Below are 15,508 nucleotides of genomic sequence, written 5' to 3' on the forward strand. Positions count from 1 at the left end.
ACACTGCATCAACCGACTCACCTTTATCCACATGTTTATTCACGCCTTGAAAGAAGTGAAGGAAATTGGTGAGGCAAGACTTCCCTTGCCAGAACCCATGCTGACTCTGTTCCTTTAAACCATTTTTGTCTATGTATTCTGTAATTTTATGCTTTATAATAGTTTCTACTATTTTTTCCCCAGCACTGATGTCAGGCTTACTATTCTGTAATTTCCCAATTCACCCCTGAAACCCTTTCTAAAAATTGTCACATTTGCCATCCTCCAAACTTCAGGTATTACAGACAATTTTAATGACAGGTTACATATTACTAACAGCAGATCAGCAATCTCATTCTTTGAGTTCCCTTGGATGTTTGCCATCCTGTCTAGGTGATTTACTACTCTTTAATTTGTCAATTTGGCTCAGTACAACTTCCAGGTTCACCGAGATTTCTTTCATTTCCTCCGCATCATCGCCCTTGAAAACCATTTCCAGTACAGGCAGATCTGTTGCATCTTCTTCCTTAAAGACAGAAGCAAAGAATTCATTCAGTTTCTCCGCTGTGGCCTTGTGCTCCTTTTTCTTCTTCATGATCTAATGGTCTCACGGATTCCCTCACATGCTTTCTGCTTCTGACGTACTTGAAAAAGTTGTTACTCTGATTTTTAGCCTCTGTGGCAAGTTCCTCTTCATATACTCTTTTAGCCTTCTTTATTAATGCTTTGCATCTGACTTGCCCATGCTTATGTTGCTTCTTATTTTCTTTATTTGGGTCCTTGTGGGCAGGGATGTGTGTAGTCTGTACACCATGGGTTTTTTTTTTTTTTTTTAATTTTGAAGCTGGCAGTCTGTACATTTTTACTGATTCCACCCAAAATAGATTCTGACTCCACAGCCCTGGTTGTGGGTACAGCAGCAGCGGCAAGTTGTGAGTGATCCTAGGAACTGTGCAAGCACCCTTTTGAATGGAGTGGCCTAGAGCAGTGGGCTGACAATCAGGGAAGCCGAGCAAACCGTTTTCATTATCCATGGCCTTTTGTAAAAAGTAGATTCTCAGGGTGGACGGCCCCAAAGAGTGAAATTTTATAGGCGATGTGTCTGAGGTATCTAAATATATATTTAAGTATCAAAAGGCTTTGCAAATGGAAGAAAAAGAAATTCCTTGTCATCAAGCAGATGAATCCATTACGAATGAGTTGTGTCCACCTACCAGCAGGGGGAGATAGCACTGAAAACCATAGTGCCTCTTGGCCAGCTAGCTCCATCTGCCTCTCAGTATTCTCTATCTCCCCAGCAGGGTTGGACGCAGCTTATTCAGCTCCTTCAAAAATCTGCCTGGGGTGGCTCCTGTGCTTTTGCCAGTTGTAGCAGAGGTGTTGTGGCTATTGCAGCTTCACTTTAAAGGCACATAGTTTCGCCCTTTCCCTGCCTTACCCTTCCCCCTATGTGGATGCAGGCATATAGGTTTGCCCTGTCTCTGCCTTTCCCACTCTCTTCTATGTGGATGCAGGCACATTGGTATGTCCTTTCCCTGCCTTTCCCACACTCTTCTATGTGGATGCAGGCATATTGTTTCGTCCTTTCTCTGCCTTTCCCACTCTTCTGGACCTCGGAGTGCCTCTGTAGTTGTTGCCTCTAACTTTACTCCCAGCGTTAAAAAATAAATAAATAAAGCGACATGCTTGTTAGCGCTGCGATTCTGAGGCTTCCTTCTGTCTGTGCAGCGTGACCGGAGCTCTGGGACTCGGTTTGGTGAGGTAAGAGAGTCTTGTAGCTCCTCCGGGGAGGGCCCGCGATCGGGACCTTTTGGCGTGAATCTGCCATTTTGAAATTTTCCGCCATTTTCGGTGATGGCTGCGGAGGTTGTTAAGTGCTGTTTACGTTGTGGCAAGCGCAGATCAGCAGCAGGGCTCTGTAAATCGTGCTTTTCAGACGTCAGGGCTGACCCGAGCATGGCGAGCGATGTTCCTTCCCGCTCGGTGGAGCTGGCAGCGGGCACCATCTTGGATGCGCCGCATGGCTTGACCCCCGCAGGAGCGGAGGGGTCTGAGGCCGGAGGGGAGCCTTGGATGGAGGCTACCAGAGGAGCTGCTTACCCGGATTGGAACGGGAGGCCAGGGTGAGCCCTTCTCACCTGAGTTTGTGTTACTGCTGCATAAAGCATTCATGTTAAAAAGAGCTCTCCCGCAGTGGGTCTCATTCGGCCCTGCTAACTGTTCCCCCTCCAGTGGAGCTTGGGCTCGGATTGCCGTCAGGCGCGTTTTCCCCTGACAGCTGGCCACAAGACAAGCGCAGAAGGGTTAATTCCCCTTCAGAGAGTGGCGCACCCCCCCCCCCCGTGGTTGGGCTGTGGGGATTCTGAGGGGGTTGGCAGGCCGTGGTCAGAAGAGCAAGAGGAAGGTGTAGGATTGCCACTGGATCCAGATGATCCCACTGTGGTTAGGATTTTCCACCGCGAGGAGCTGCCAGCGCTTATTTCTGATGTCTTGCAGGCCCTCTCTATTGAAGATCCTGTGATGGGTGAAGCCTCCTCTGGTAATCCGAGAATGGCAAGTACAAAGGAGCCTGCTCCAGCCTTTCCTTTGCATGACTCCATGCAAGAGCTTATTTCGGCTCAATGGGCTGACCCTGGGGGGCCTTTGAAAGTTGCCAGGGCAATGGGGCACTTATACCCTCATAGTGAGGAGCACTTGACATGCTTGGCCGTGCCTAAAGTGGATGCCCTAGTCACGGCTGTGACGAAGAAGACTACCCTCCCAGTAGAGGGCGGGTCGCCCTGAAGGACATGCAGAAACGACGTCTGGAATCAGCAATGAAACAGTCCTTTGAGATTTCAGGCCTAGCCTTATGGTCATCTGTGTGCAGTTGTTATGCTGCTCGAGCCTGCCTTGCGTGGTTGCAACAGGGAGTGGAACAGCCCGGGGATGGAGTGGAGCCCCTTGCGGAGGTGGTACCGCGGATGGAGTCGGCCTTGCCATTTTTGTCTGACGCCCTCTATGATCTGGTTAGAGCTTCGGCTAAACAGATGTCTGTGGTGGTGTCTGTCTGCCGCCTTTATGGCTACGGCATTGGGCGACTGACATGGCCTCTAAGCAAAGACTGGTGAAGTTGCTCTTACGGGCCTTCTGTTATTTGGAGAGAAGTTGGAGAAGATTGTTAAAGACCTGGGGGATGCTAAACCCCAGCAGTTACCTGAGGATAGGCTGCGGCCTTCTTCCAACGGTCAAGTGGTTCCCTCCTCCTCCAGACCTTGCTTCCGTGAAGCTAGAGGGTATCGCCCGGGGCGCTCTGCTGGGTTTACTCAACGTGCCCACTTGCAGCAGAGGAACTCCTTTCGCTCGGACAAATGCTCTGTAGCGGCAAGGTCAAGGCCAGGAGTTCAGGGCCGTCCTCCACAATGATGTGACGCCGGTCCACTCCTCCTTTACAGCTGTAGGAGGACGCCTTTCCCTCTTTCTCGAGGAGTGGACCAAGATTACCTCAGATCAGTGGGTCCTGGACCTGATCAGAGAAGGTTACCGATTGGAATTCGGTGCCCCGGTGAGAAACGTGTTTGTAGAGTCCCGATGCGGTACTGCTGTCAAATGGGCGGCGGTAGAGGAGACCTTACAAGTCTTGTTGCACCTTGGAGCGGTGATCCCTGTGCCTCCCGCCGAACACGACTGCAGTTGTTACTCCATTTATTTTGTGGTGCCGCGAAAAGGCGGGTCTTTTCGGCCCATTCTCGACTTAAAGAAAGTCAACGAGTCACTAAGAGTGCGGCATTTTCACATGGAAACCCTGCGCTCCGTCATTGCGGCGGTACAGCCAGGAGAATTCCTCACGTCTCTGGACCCCGCACCAGTGGTTCCTCCGTTTTGCGGTGTTGGGAAATCATTTCCAGTTTCGGGCCTTGCCTTTTGGCATCACCACAGCTCCCCGAACTTTTTCCAAGGTAATGGTGGTAGTAGCTGCTTTTCTCAGGCGAGAGGGTATCCGGGTTCACCCGTACCTCGACGACTGGCTCATCAGAGCGGACTCTGCAGAAGAGAGTCGTCATGTAACAGCCAGAGTGGTCTCAGTACTGCAATCTCTGGGCTGGGTCGTCAATATACCCAAAAGTCACCTGATCCCCTCTCAATCTCTAGAATATTTGGGGGTGCGGTTCGACACGGCCTCAGGGTTTGTCTTTCTACCCGACCAAAGGTGGTGCAAGCTTCAGAATCAGGTCTGTCTGCTCCTGAGGATGCCTCGCCCGCGAGCTTGTGACTTTGTCCAGCTGTTGGGTAGATGACGGCCACCTTGGAAGTGGTGCCATGGGCGAGAGTGCACATGAGACCTCTGCAGATTGCCCTGCTTCAACGATGGTCTCCTATGTCCCAGGATTATCAACACAGACACATGTGGCTCCCTGCGGCCCGACTCAGTATGGAGTGGTGGCTCTCAGACAGCATGCTGCGGCGAGGAATGTTGCTAGTGCTTCCCGATTGGTGCCTGGTGGTAACGGATGCCAGCCTGAAGGGCTGGGGAGCACATTGGCAGGGAAACTATGCCCAGGGTCTGTGGACACCCGAGGAAACGGGGTGGTCCATCAATCGCTTGGAACTGAGAGCGATATTCCAGGCTCTTCCTGGCCTTTCACATGACTCTGGAGGGACTGGCTGTCAGAGTTCTGTCGGACAACATGACAGCAGTGGCCTACATAAATCGACAAGGCGGCACTCAGTGTCAAGCACTGGCCGCAGAGGCCGCTCAGATATGCCACTGGGCCGAGCTACATCTGCAGGTTCTATCAGCAGCTCACATAGCAGGTCAGAGCAACGTGCAAGCCGACTTTCTAAGCAGGTATCAAATCGACCCTGCGGAGTGGGAACTGGCAGACGAAGTGTTACTTCAGATCTGTGCCAAATGGGGAACGCCCAGAGCGGATCTTATGGCCTCAAGCACAAATGCCAAAGTCCCGTCCTTTTTCAGCAGACGGAGAGATCCTCGCTCGGCGGGGTTGGATGCCTTGGCTCAACCCTGGCCCCCGGGCTTCCTGTATGTGTTCCCTCCTTGGCCCTTAATAGGGCGACTCCTGCGAATTCGGCTGCATGAAGAAGTGGTGATCCTCATTGCCCCGGATTGGCCCAGGCGGCCGTGGTAAGCGGACCTCCGGCGGGTGCTGGTGGAGGCTCCCCTTCCTTTGCCTCTAGTACCCGAACCTGTTGACGCAGGGTCCGGTGACCATGGAGGATCCCTGCCGCTTTGGTCTTATGGCATGGCTATTGAGAGGGCGCAATTGAGAGACAAGGGCTATTCTAACAAGGTCATCTCCACTTTCTTGCAGGCCTGCAAGCGTTCCACTTCCATTGCCTACGCTCGTATCTGGCGCCAGTTTGAGGCTTGGTGTGTTTCTAAAGCGATCACACCCATGCGGGCTTCTGTCTCGCTGATACTTGACTTTTTGCACGGTGGTATACAAAAAGGCTTGGCCTATAATTCCCTGTATATTCAAGTGGCAGCCTTGGCATGTTTTCGGGTGAAGGTTGCTGGCCTCTCCCTGGCTGTGCATCCGGACATTGCACGGTTTCTTAGAGGGGTGCTTCGGCTCCGGCCTCCCGTGCGGGCCCCTTGTCCGGCTTGGAACCTGGGGCTAGTATTAAAGGCTCTTCAGTGTTCGCCCTTCGAGCCGCTGAGGCGAGCTTCGGAGAAGGATGTGACTCTAAAGACAGTCTTTTTGGTGGCCATTACATCGGCGAGATGGGTGTCTGAGCTCCAGGTGCTGTCCTGTCGAGATCCATTTCTGCAATTCTCAGAGTCCGGAGTTACGGTATGTACTGTGCCTTCCTTCCTGCCTAAGGTGGTTTCAGCGTTTCACCTAAACCAGCCTATTTATCTGCCCTCCTTTACTAGGGAGGAGTTTCTGGAATCTTTTGGGCAGTTGCACCTTCTGGATGTGCGCAGGGCTCTGTTGCAGTATCTGCAGATGTCAAATGCTTTCAGGACCGCTGATCACCTTTTTGTATTGTTGTCAGGTCCTCGCAGAGGGTCTCCAGCGTCTAAAGCCACTGTAGCCCGTTGGCTTAAGGAAGCTATTTTTTCTGCATATCTGCTATCTGGCCGGCCTCCACTTGACGCCTTTAAGGCACATTCCACAAGAGATTTCTTCCTCTTGGGCTGAGATGGGAGCACTCTCTCTTCAAGAGATATGTAGTGCAGCTACTTGGGCATCTAAGCTCTCTTGTGCCCGTCATTACAGGCTAGATGTGGCTGCCAGGAGGGACGCGCTTTTTGGAGCACAAGTGCTTGCGCGTGGTGTGGCTTGTTCCCGCCCTATCTAAGGATTGCTTTGATACATCCCATTCGTAATGGATTCATCTGCTGCTGATGACAAGGAAGGGAAAATTAGGTTCTTACCTTGGTAATTTTCTTTCCTTTAGTCACAGCAGATGAATCCATGATCCCTCCCTGATTGACTCTGTTTTGTGTTCAGTTTTTCCTGCAGACATGTTCCCTCGTTGGGAGAAGTTGGAAAACAGTATTCAGGATTTCTGTTCTACTACAGGAGGTTAAGTTCGTCCCTCCTTTGTGTTGTTGCTCCTGTTCTGGGGCATTCGTTCGCTGTGAAGAAAGTTCATGTTATGCTACTTTGCGGTTTAACACTGCTTTGGAAGCTTCAAAATACTGAGAGGCAGATGGAGCTAGCTGGCCAAGAGGCACTATGGTTTTCAGTGCTCTCTATCTCCCCTGCTGTTTGATGGACACAACCCATTCGTAATGGATTCATCTGTTGTGACTAAAGGAAAGAAAATTACCAAGGTAAGAACCTAAATTTCCCTTGCTTTCTTAGCTGCCACTGCACACTGAGCAGAGGGTTTCAACGTATCATTGACGATAACACCTAGATCCTTTTCCTAGTCGGTGACTCCTAATGTGAAACCTTACATCATATAGCTATAGTTCGGGTTCCTCTTTTCCACATGCATCACTTTGCATTTACTCAAATTAAATATTGACTCCAGGTAACAGCAGGGAAGACTTTAGGCTGCTGCCATTTCTGATCCCCCCTCCCAGCCCCCTTCAGGTCAGATACGCTCCCCTGGAATCTACCTACGATCCTTGGTTGTCCAGCATGGATGATGGGGGCAGAAGAAAACCCTACTCACTGACCGCTACCGGCTGAATATTTGATCACTTAATGTTCAAAAATCTCACATAACTAAATAAAAAAAAACATTATAACTTTCTAGTGCAACAAAAGCAGTGATGTATTACTCTGCAGTCCCTGTTTCAGAGTTATAACCCAGATCATGTTAATGAAAATGGCCTTTTTATAGAAAGGAATTTCAACACAGTTTCTGGAAAAGACAGAAATCTGTTTTAGTAGGAAAAAGGTTAGCAAAATATTCACTCTGGGCCAAAACGTTTCATTTTATGTGACCAAGAGAAGTGCTTTGCTTCTGTTAATAATGCTCAAGTATAAATGCTATATTTTCCCCTGTAAACATATTGCGTTGCATGCTAACATTTCTCTCTGAAGATTAGCCGAATAACCAGTCATTTAGGTAGGGAGGTTATCATTGTTTGGTAAACTTTCTCAGCACAGTTGAATGGCTAGCATTGTTATTTTCTGAAGAGTTTTTTCCCCCCCCACCAGTGATTTTACTTCTCCATATTTCTTATACCAGCTTCAGTTTGTTATGGACTCCTGATGCAGGCGGTTGTGCCAAAACATGGCCCATAGCAGTTTTACTGATTAGAACTGTGCTTATTATCACACCCAGTCTATTATTTTTATTTGGTCATCTGTGCTGTTTGTGTTTGGTGGTAGTTATACTTTTTTTTCTAGAGTTTTCCAGGGTATTCTTAGATAACGTTTTTCAATATTTATTTCATTTTCAAATATACATCAAGAAATAAAATCTTGAATAGAAATTTTTCATATTGAGGAACAATTCCAACAAGCAATATAAAAAATATTATAGATCGGTGAGTCTGACGTCGGTACTGGGCAAAATGGTAGAGGCTATTATTAAGAATAAAATTACAGAGCACATACAGAAACATGGGCTGATGAGACCTAGTCAACATGGATTTAGTGAAGGGAAGTCTTGTCTCACCAATCTACTGCATTTTTTTTGAGGGGGTGAACAAACGTGGACAATGGGGAGCCAGTGGTTATTGTGTATCTGGATTTTCAAAAGGTGTTTGACAAAGTGCCTCATGAAAGACTCCAGAGGAAACTGGAGAGTCATGGGATCGGAGGTAGGGTATTACTATGGATTAGGAACTGGTTGAAAGATAGGAAGCAGAGAGTAGGATTGAGTGGTCAGTATTCTCAATGGAGAAGGGTAGTTAGTGGGGTCCCGCAGGGGTCTGTGCTGGGACCGCTGCTTTTTAACATTTATAAATGACCTAGAGATGGGAGTAACTAGTGAGGTAATTAAATTCGCAGATGACACTAAATTATTCAGGGTCGTCTCATCGCAGGAGGAGTGTGAAAGATTACAGGAGGACCTCGCAAGACTGGGGGATTGGGCATCCAAGTGGCAGATGAAGTTCAATGTAGACAAGTGCAAAGTGATGCATGTGGGAAAGAGGAACCCGAATTACAGCTATGTCATGCAAGGTTCCGCTTTAGGAGTCATAGACCTAGAAAGAGATCTGGGAGTCATCGTTGATAAGACGTTAAAAACTTCCGCTCAGTGTGCTGCGGCAGCTAAGAAAACACACAGAATGTTGGGTGGTATTAGGAAAGGGATGGAAAACAAACACAAGGATGTTATAAATCCGTTGTATCGCTCCGTGGTGCAACTGCACATGTCGAATATTGTGTCTAATTCTGGTTGCCGCATCTCAAAAAAGATGTAAAGAAATTAGAGAAGGTGCAGAGAAGGGCGACAAAAATGATAAAAGGGATGGAAAGACTTCCCTATGAGGAAAGACTGAGAAGGTTAGGGCTCTTCAGCTTGGAGAAAAGGCGGCTGAGGGGTGATATGATGGAAGTTTACAAGATAATGAGCGGAGTAGAGCGGATAGATGTGAAGCGTTTGTTTACGCTTTCAAACAACAATAGAACCAGGGGACACAAGATGAAGCTAGAATATGGCAGATTTAAAACAAACAGGAGAAAGTTTTTCTTTACTCAGCGTGTAGTTGGTTGGACTCTGCAACTCGTTGCTGGAAAATGTAGTGACAGCAGCTGGCCTTACGGAGTTTAAAGGGGGTTTGGACAGATTCCTGAGGGAAAAGTCCATTGGACATTATTAAAAATTAATTTTTTTTAATGTGTTTTGCCGGGTTCTTGGAGACAGGATGCTGGGCTTGATGGACTTTTGGTCTTTTCCTAGTACGGCGGTTCTTATGTTCGTATGAAACAAAGCCATTAAGAATAAAAATTACAGACCACAATTGAGGAGAGAACCAAGAATAGAAAATAAACAGAGATTTCTCAAAATCAAGAAGAAAAATTAAATGCAATAGGATAGAAGCTGAACCCCAACCCACAATAAATGTATTACTCCATAAGCATTGCATTACAGTTGTGTTTTCTTCTTTACATTACATTCAGTGTTGGACAAAGTGTGTTATGTATGGTGAGTTGTTAATCATAATATTTTTTGAAGAGGTAGGTTTTCAGGCCTTTTCTGAATTGAAGGTACTTGGTGATACTACTTATCATCTTGGGAATCCAGTTCCACCATTTAGAGCTCAGGTAGCTGAATCTAACCATGTAGATGGATTTATAGGCTATATTTCTACAGTTAGGCAGATGGAGTAGTAGATAGTTTCTAGTCTCTGGGCTTGCATTCCTCGGTGATAGTTCAGTCAAGCTGAGCATGTAGCTTTATTTTCCATAAGTTCCAGTCTCAGATGAATACCCATCTTGTCCACCACTAGAGAAGACTAGGTGCTTTTAATAGATTTTACCCCTTGATCCAAATTCACAGTCTTTTCCATCAGATTGTTAACTTCAAACTTAGTCACCCAGGATTTGGTGAAAGATTGAGAAGCAATTCCACAGAGCTCGTGCATAGATCCTCACTGTCTTCCAAAGATCTTCTAAGGTGAGCAAAGGAGGACTAACAAACGATGATAAAGAAGCCTCACCAATTCCTGATTCAGGAGGCTCACCAATTCCTCTCAATCCTTGAGGCTCCAGTTCTGTTTCATCAAGCACAGCCACTTGACCGAAAGTCTCCCCCGTGGTCAAGACCATCACTCTAGGCCTCTTCTGCACCTGACTCCCAGTCTAGATTTGAAGAGAAGGCAGCAGGGTTGGCGAAAACGGGCCCAGCGAAACATCGCTGCCCAGCAGCTCCGTGGTCTCTGCTCCGCCCGCCACAACGGGAACACCCGGAAATGGTTGAGGAGCTGTGAGAAACTGCTCCATGGATCGATGTCCCAAAGCTGATAGAGTCAGCGTCGAGGTCGGTGAGGGATTCTTCATTCTTCCCCATCTCTTAGGATCTCAGAGCAGTAAAACAGCAGAAGAAATGATTTTAGAGGAGAAATCCATGGTGCCCTGCTACAGCGCTTTGGCATCAGCGGCTGTCTTGGCTGCCACTCTTAGATAATTTTTATGGGCATGTGCAATAGCTGTGTTGTCTGCTGAAGGCTGCCATACTGAAAACTTCCCGCACGGTTAATGCGGCCATAATAGAGTTTTACTGAAGTAACGATGCAGGAAGGGATTCAGCACAGGTGTTAACTTGCACAAAAATCCTTATGTGAACTCCATTAACATGCATTTAAATACATGTTAATGCGGTAATTGGATATTCCGCAGCAATGCTTAAATAAGCGTCCTTGCACATTGTGTGGGTAAACTTTGCATCTGGACTGGGGCAACGTAGAAGGGTTGGTTGAGAGGAGTGGGTGTCTAGCGGCATCCCCGCTCTCACTCCACCTGACCCCTGCCCCCATGTCTTGTGACGTATACTCTCCCTGACTCCATACCTGTTCCTCAACAGTGAAAATAAATTACTTGGTGGTCTAGTGGCCACCCCACCCATCCTGTCTGGACCAAGTCTTCCCCACCCGTTTGATCCAGCCCCCACAGCTCAGACAAATGCCCTGTTAGTCTAGTAGCCCCTCCCTTTCCCAAATGTTTTCCCCCCTTACTTGAGACACATTTTGAAGAGGGCAGCACTGAAGACAGGAGCAAGTGGGCATCACTTCTGCCTCTTTTGAGGTATGGGTCTAGGGGCTTAGAAGAGTTGGGGGAGGTGCCACTAAATTTCCAGGGAACCTTTTTTTGGAACTGGGGGGGGGGGGAGGGGGTTACTAACATACCAGGGAATTTATTTGGGGGGAGGTAGGTGGGCCGGGGTGAGCCTACACTATCAGGGATATATTCTTGAGGTTAGGATGGAGGGGTGAGGTCATGTGGGGGTGGGGCGTGTGCAGGAAGAGGTGTCTGATTGGGGGAATGTTTGTATGTTGTGGCATGCTTGTGGCCCTTTTTATATCAATCCTTCCTGTCGGTGCCTGATAGGAAAGGTAATGAGCTGCAGATTACTGCCATGGTTTAAATGTGACAGTTATTTGCATGCTCATTGATTATAGTATGCTGTGGTATTTTCTTTCTGTTAATTTTTCTGGATGGTGACATATTTTGTTCAACTCAGAGCTGTGGTTACCCTGTGAACTTTCCTTTTATCAAGTCTTCTAGCCAGGTTTTATCAATGCTTGTCAAACTTTCTTGGGTTTTCATTGCTTTATTTTATAATGCGCTTTTTTTGGGCACCTTATCATTTTTTTTCCATCTCGGGTTATCTGTATAAAAATTATGTTTTTTGTTTTGTTTTTCTTTTGCTGGATCCAATTTATGCACTTTGCTTGAAAAAAACAGTAGCTTTGCATTATGCCTCAAGGATGTAGGCAAAAGGTATCCACCAATGGTGAAGAATCTTGATTCAACTCCTTTATAAAAGAGCATTATAAAAAAATAAAACCCAATGAAAATTTGACAAGCATTGATAAAACCTGGCTAGAAGACTGTCAAGCTCTATAATATGAGAGTAGTATTTTAAATTACAGAAGGTGATCTGGATTACTGAACTGTGAAGCTGATGTAGGAAGATTGTGAAGTCTTATGTCTACTAGTGATAAGGAAGTGGCATTCCGGAAATGAGAGCATTTTTCGCTTTCTCAGGTCATGCTAACCATCAAGCTTTGAGCACATAATTGAAGAGTAATGCCATTGATGGCTGAGCTTGAAAGAGCTGAAGATTTTAGTGTTAATTCTCTTCACTTGGCACAGGGATCCAGCATCTTGGAGGTTGCATGCTGACAACTTCTCACCCCATCCCCCAGATGGCTAAATCTGGTGGTTAGCTTTATAGCTAATCCAGCATATGTCTTAACATCCCTCTAGATATTACAGAGAAGGTGAGTCTACCTGATCAGTTGCATTGTATCTTTTTATTCCATGCTCCTTAAGGAGGAGGATCTCAGTTGAATTTCAGCAGCAGCTGCTGCTAAACTTGTTAAGACACTAGGAATTATTAGGAAAGGAATGCAAAATAGGACCAAGAATATTATAATGCCTCTGTGTTGCTCCATGGTGTGACCTCACCTTGAGTAATGCATTGAATTCTGGTCTCCGTATCTCAAAAAAGATATAGCAGCATTAGAAAAAGTTCAAAGAAGAGCAACCAAAATGATAAAGAGGATTGAATTTAATTATTTATTTATTTATTTAGATTTTGCTCACACCTTTTTCAGTAGTAGCTCAAGGTGAGTTACATTCAGGTACTCTGGATATTTCTCTGTCCCAGGAGGGCTCACAATCTAGTTTGTACCTGAGGCAATGGAGGGTTAGGTGACTTGCCCAAGATCACAAGGAGCAGCAGTGGGATTTGAACCGGCCACATCTGGATTGCAAGACCAGTGCTGTAACCACTAGGCCACTCCTCCAAATTCATCCCATTTGAGGAAAGGCTAAAGAGGTTAAGGCACTTCAGCTTGGAATATGATTGAGGTCTACAAAATCCTGAGTGGTATAGAACGGGTAGAAGTGAATTGATTTTTCACTCTTTCAAAAAGTACAAAGACCAGGGGACACTCAATGAAATTACATGGAAATGCTTTTAAAACAAAATAGGAGGAAATATTTTTTCACTCAACAAATAGTTAAGCTCAGGAACTCGTTGCTGGAGGATGTGATAACAGCAGTTAGCGTATCTGGGTTTAAAAAAGGTTTGGACAAGTTCCTGAAGGAAAAGTCCATAGTCTTATTGAGGTGGACATGGTGGAAGCCACTGCTTACCGAGGGACTGGAAGCATGGAATGTTGCTACTAATTGGGTTTCTGTCAGGTACTTGTGACCTGGATTGGCCACTGCTGGAAGCAGGATACTGGGCTAGATGGACCATTGGTCTGATCCAGTATGGCTATTCTTATGCAATCTACCTACTACTCCCCCCACTCCAGTGCCCCAATGATCAAATTCTCCGCGCTATTCCGAACAGCACTGAAAAATTAGTGCTGGAACATTAGAGGGAATTAAAACCCTCATGATCAAAACTTATAGCATGCAAATTTATGCGCGATTAGTTTTGATCATCCTGCAGGAGGTTTATGCCTGGGCATGGGCCTAAGGCAGAAACCTTCTGCAGGAATTGTTTGACAGGTCCATGCTGTCAAGAAAAAAAAAAAAGCCCAGACCTGTCAAACAGGGTTGGAGGCCCCCCATCCTGCCATCCAAAAAAGCTCTTAAAACAATGGGTCTTCAAGAATCATTTAAACTGCTGAATATGAGCACAAAGCTTTAAATGTCCTGGGAGCTTGTCCCACAGTATAGGTCCTGCAACAGAAAAAACACATGTCCAAATTTCAGCATAGTGATAAGCTGTTGCTGATGGAAGGCATATAATTATTTTGCTCTAGAAGGAGATCAGAAAGCAAAACACATGTTGATGCTTCCTCTCTCCCTAGCTTGGGAAAAAGGATTCCTGTATGCAGTGGTATAGCTAGAAATGAATGGACCCCTGGTGGAGAAATGAAGATGGGACCGTCAGAGCTCCAGTCGAAGTTGGAGACACAGCAGCAGGAAAGGAAGTGCCTAAGTTCTTCTCCCACTCTCCAGCCACATCAGGAGATTAAAAGACCGGATCAGAGGCAACACAGCAAAACTGTAAGTACAATGCCATGCTGCCTTCCCCACCAGTGGGTGGCCCCCAGCTGGCTGTTAGGATCGTTCAGTGGTAGCTACACCATTGTCTGCATGCATATTTTCCGATGGCTCTGGTGCCAAAAACTTCAAGAAAGCTCAGAAGAGACTGTGGTTATGGGGGGGCTAAGATTCTCATTGCCTCCTCTTAGCCAAGAGCAATTTGTTTCCTAATCCTGGATTTATCACAGTACTTTGTGAAGCTGGTTCTAGAATAAACCCCTAGTCAGTGTGGTTGTCAGGATTTCCACAGTGAATGTGCATGAGAGATTTCTATGCACTGCCTTCATTCGCTGCAGAGTTAGGTTTGGTTGTGTCAGCTCAGTGAGTCAGTCGGCTCCTTGTCCTAGTAATTTCTCCAACTTCTCCTAGATTCTGTTATGATAAGGATGGTGCTATGTATATATTTTAATTTTCTGCCTCAGGACGTGGTAGATTTCCACCAGTCGTCATCCTTCCAACGTTTTTCCCAAGGTCACATAAGAAGGTGAACCAGCCTTTCACATTTCTGGTTGAAAAGGGCTTTTGTCTTCTATCTGGATAAGACTAAAGTCTTTCAAAATTGTATTCAGGTTTTGCTCCAGCAGGGCCAGGATTGCACGTTCGCCTTTAGGTAGGCATGTAAAGACCCTTTATGTTAGTACCATGATGATAACTGGTAGTTTAAAGCTAACCTTTGTCAATTCACTTATTCCCGTCCCATTGCTACTTTGGTACAGTCTCCATATGGGACAGCAGGTTTTAGGCAGTTCATTATTCGGTGTCTTTTTGAAGGCTTTCAACCCCCAGAATCTGTTTTCATTATTTAGGTATGTCTTTGTTAAAATAAATAATAATAATAATAATAATAAAAAGTGAGTTTTAACCTGCCAGGAGGAGTTATCTTCAAGATGTTCTTGTTTCCTCTTCTGTTTTATTGAGGACAGGAGTCTAATGTATTTATGTGACTGGTACTTCATTTTAGGGAAAGCAAAATTGCTTATTTGTAAGAGCTGGTCCTTACAAATAAGAGAATTGCAAATCATACACTTTTTCTCATCCTTGAGTTTGCTTAGTGCTTGAATTGAAGCAACACATGCTGCAGAGACATAGCCTGAACTATTGCCAGGTACACATGATTTGTAAGACTTGACTAAATGCTCTGGAAGAAGGTCCATTTAGCACTGAGTGACTAGTGGGCTAATTTTTGAAAGAGACATAAATCAGAAGATAGAAGTCCAAATCGGTATAATCAAAACCCGATTTAGGACGTCTCCAACTGCACTCCGTCGCAAGGATGGCCAAAGGTCAAGGGGGTTTGTTGGAGCCGTAGCGAAGGCGGGACTTGGGCGTGCCTAACACTGGATGTCCTTGACCCATAATCGAAAAAAACAAGGACGTCCCTGACG

At 46.2% G+C, this 15,508-nt stretch overlaps 1 protein-coding gene across 3 annotated transcripts in view; it reads left to right on the plus strand.

Annotated features, from left to right (window-relative positions):
* Nucleotides 1–15,508, plus strand: part of ANKRD17 (ankyrin repeat domain 17) — a 374,674-nt gene that overhangs the window by 13,404 nt on the left and 345,762 nt on the right. For 2 of the 3 annotated variants that reach the window (XM_030190626.1, XM_030190628.1), the window contains exon 2: nucleotides 13,886–14,084. The exons of the other annotated variant lie outside the window; for it this stretch is intronic. In XM_030190626.1, the coding sequence (XP_030046486.1) occupies nucleotides 13,950–14,084 (135 nt within the window). In that variant the 5' untranslated portion in view covers nucleotides 13,886–13,949. The remainder of the gene's footprint in view (nucleotides 1–13,885; nucleotides 14,085–15,508) is intronic. 3 annotated transcript variants of the gene reach the window in all.

This window comes from Microcaecilia unicolor, chromosome 2 (genome assembly GCF_901765095.1).
Source record: "Microcaecilia unicolor chromosome 2, aMicUni1.1, whole genome shotgun sequence".
NCBI classification, from domain to species: Eukaryota; Metazoa; Chordata; class Amphibia; order Gymnophiona; family Siphonopidae; genus Microcaecilia; species Microcaecilia unicolor.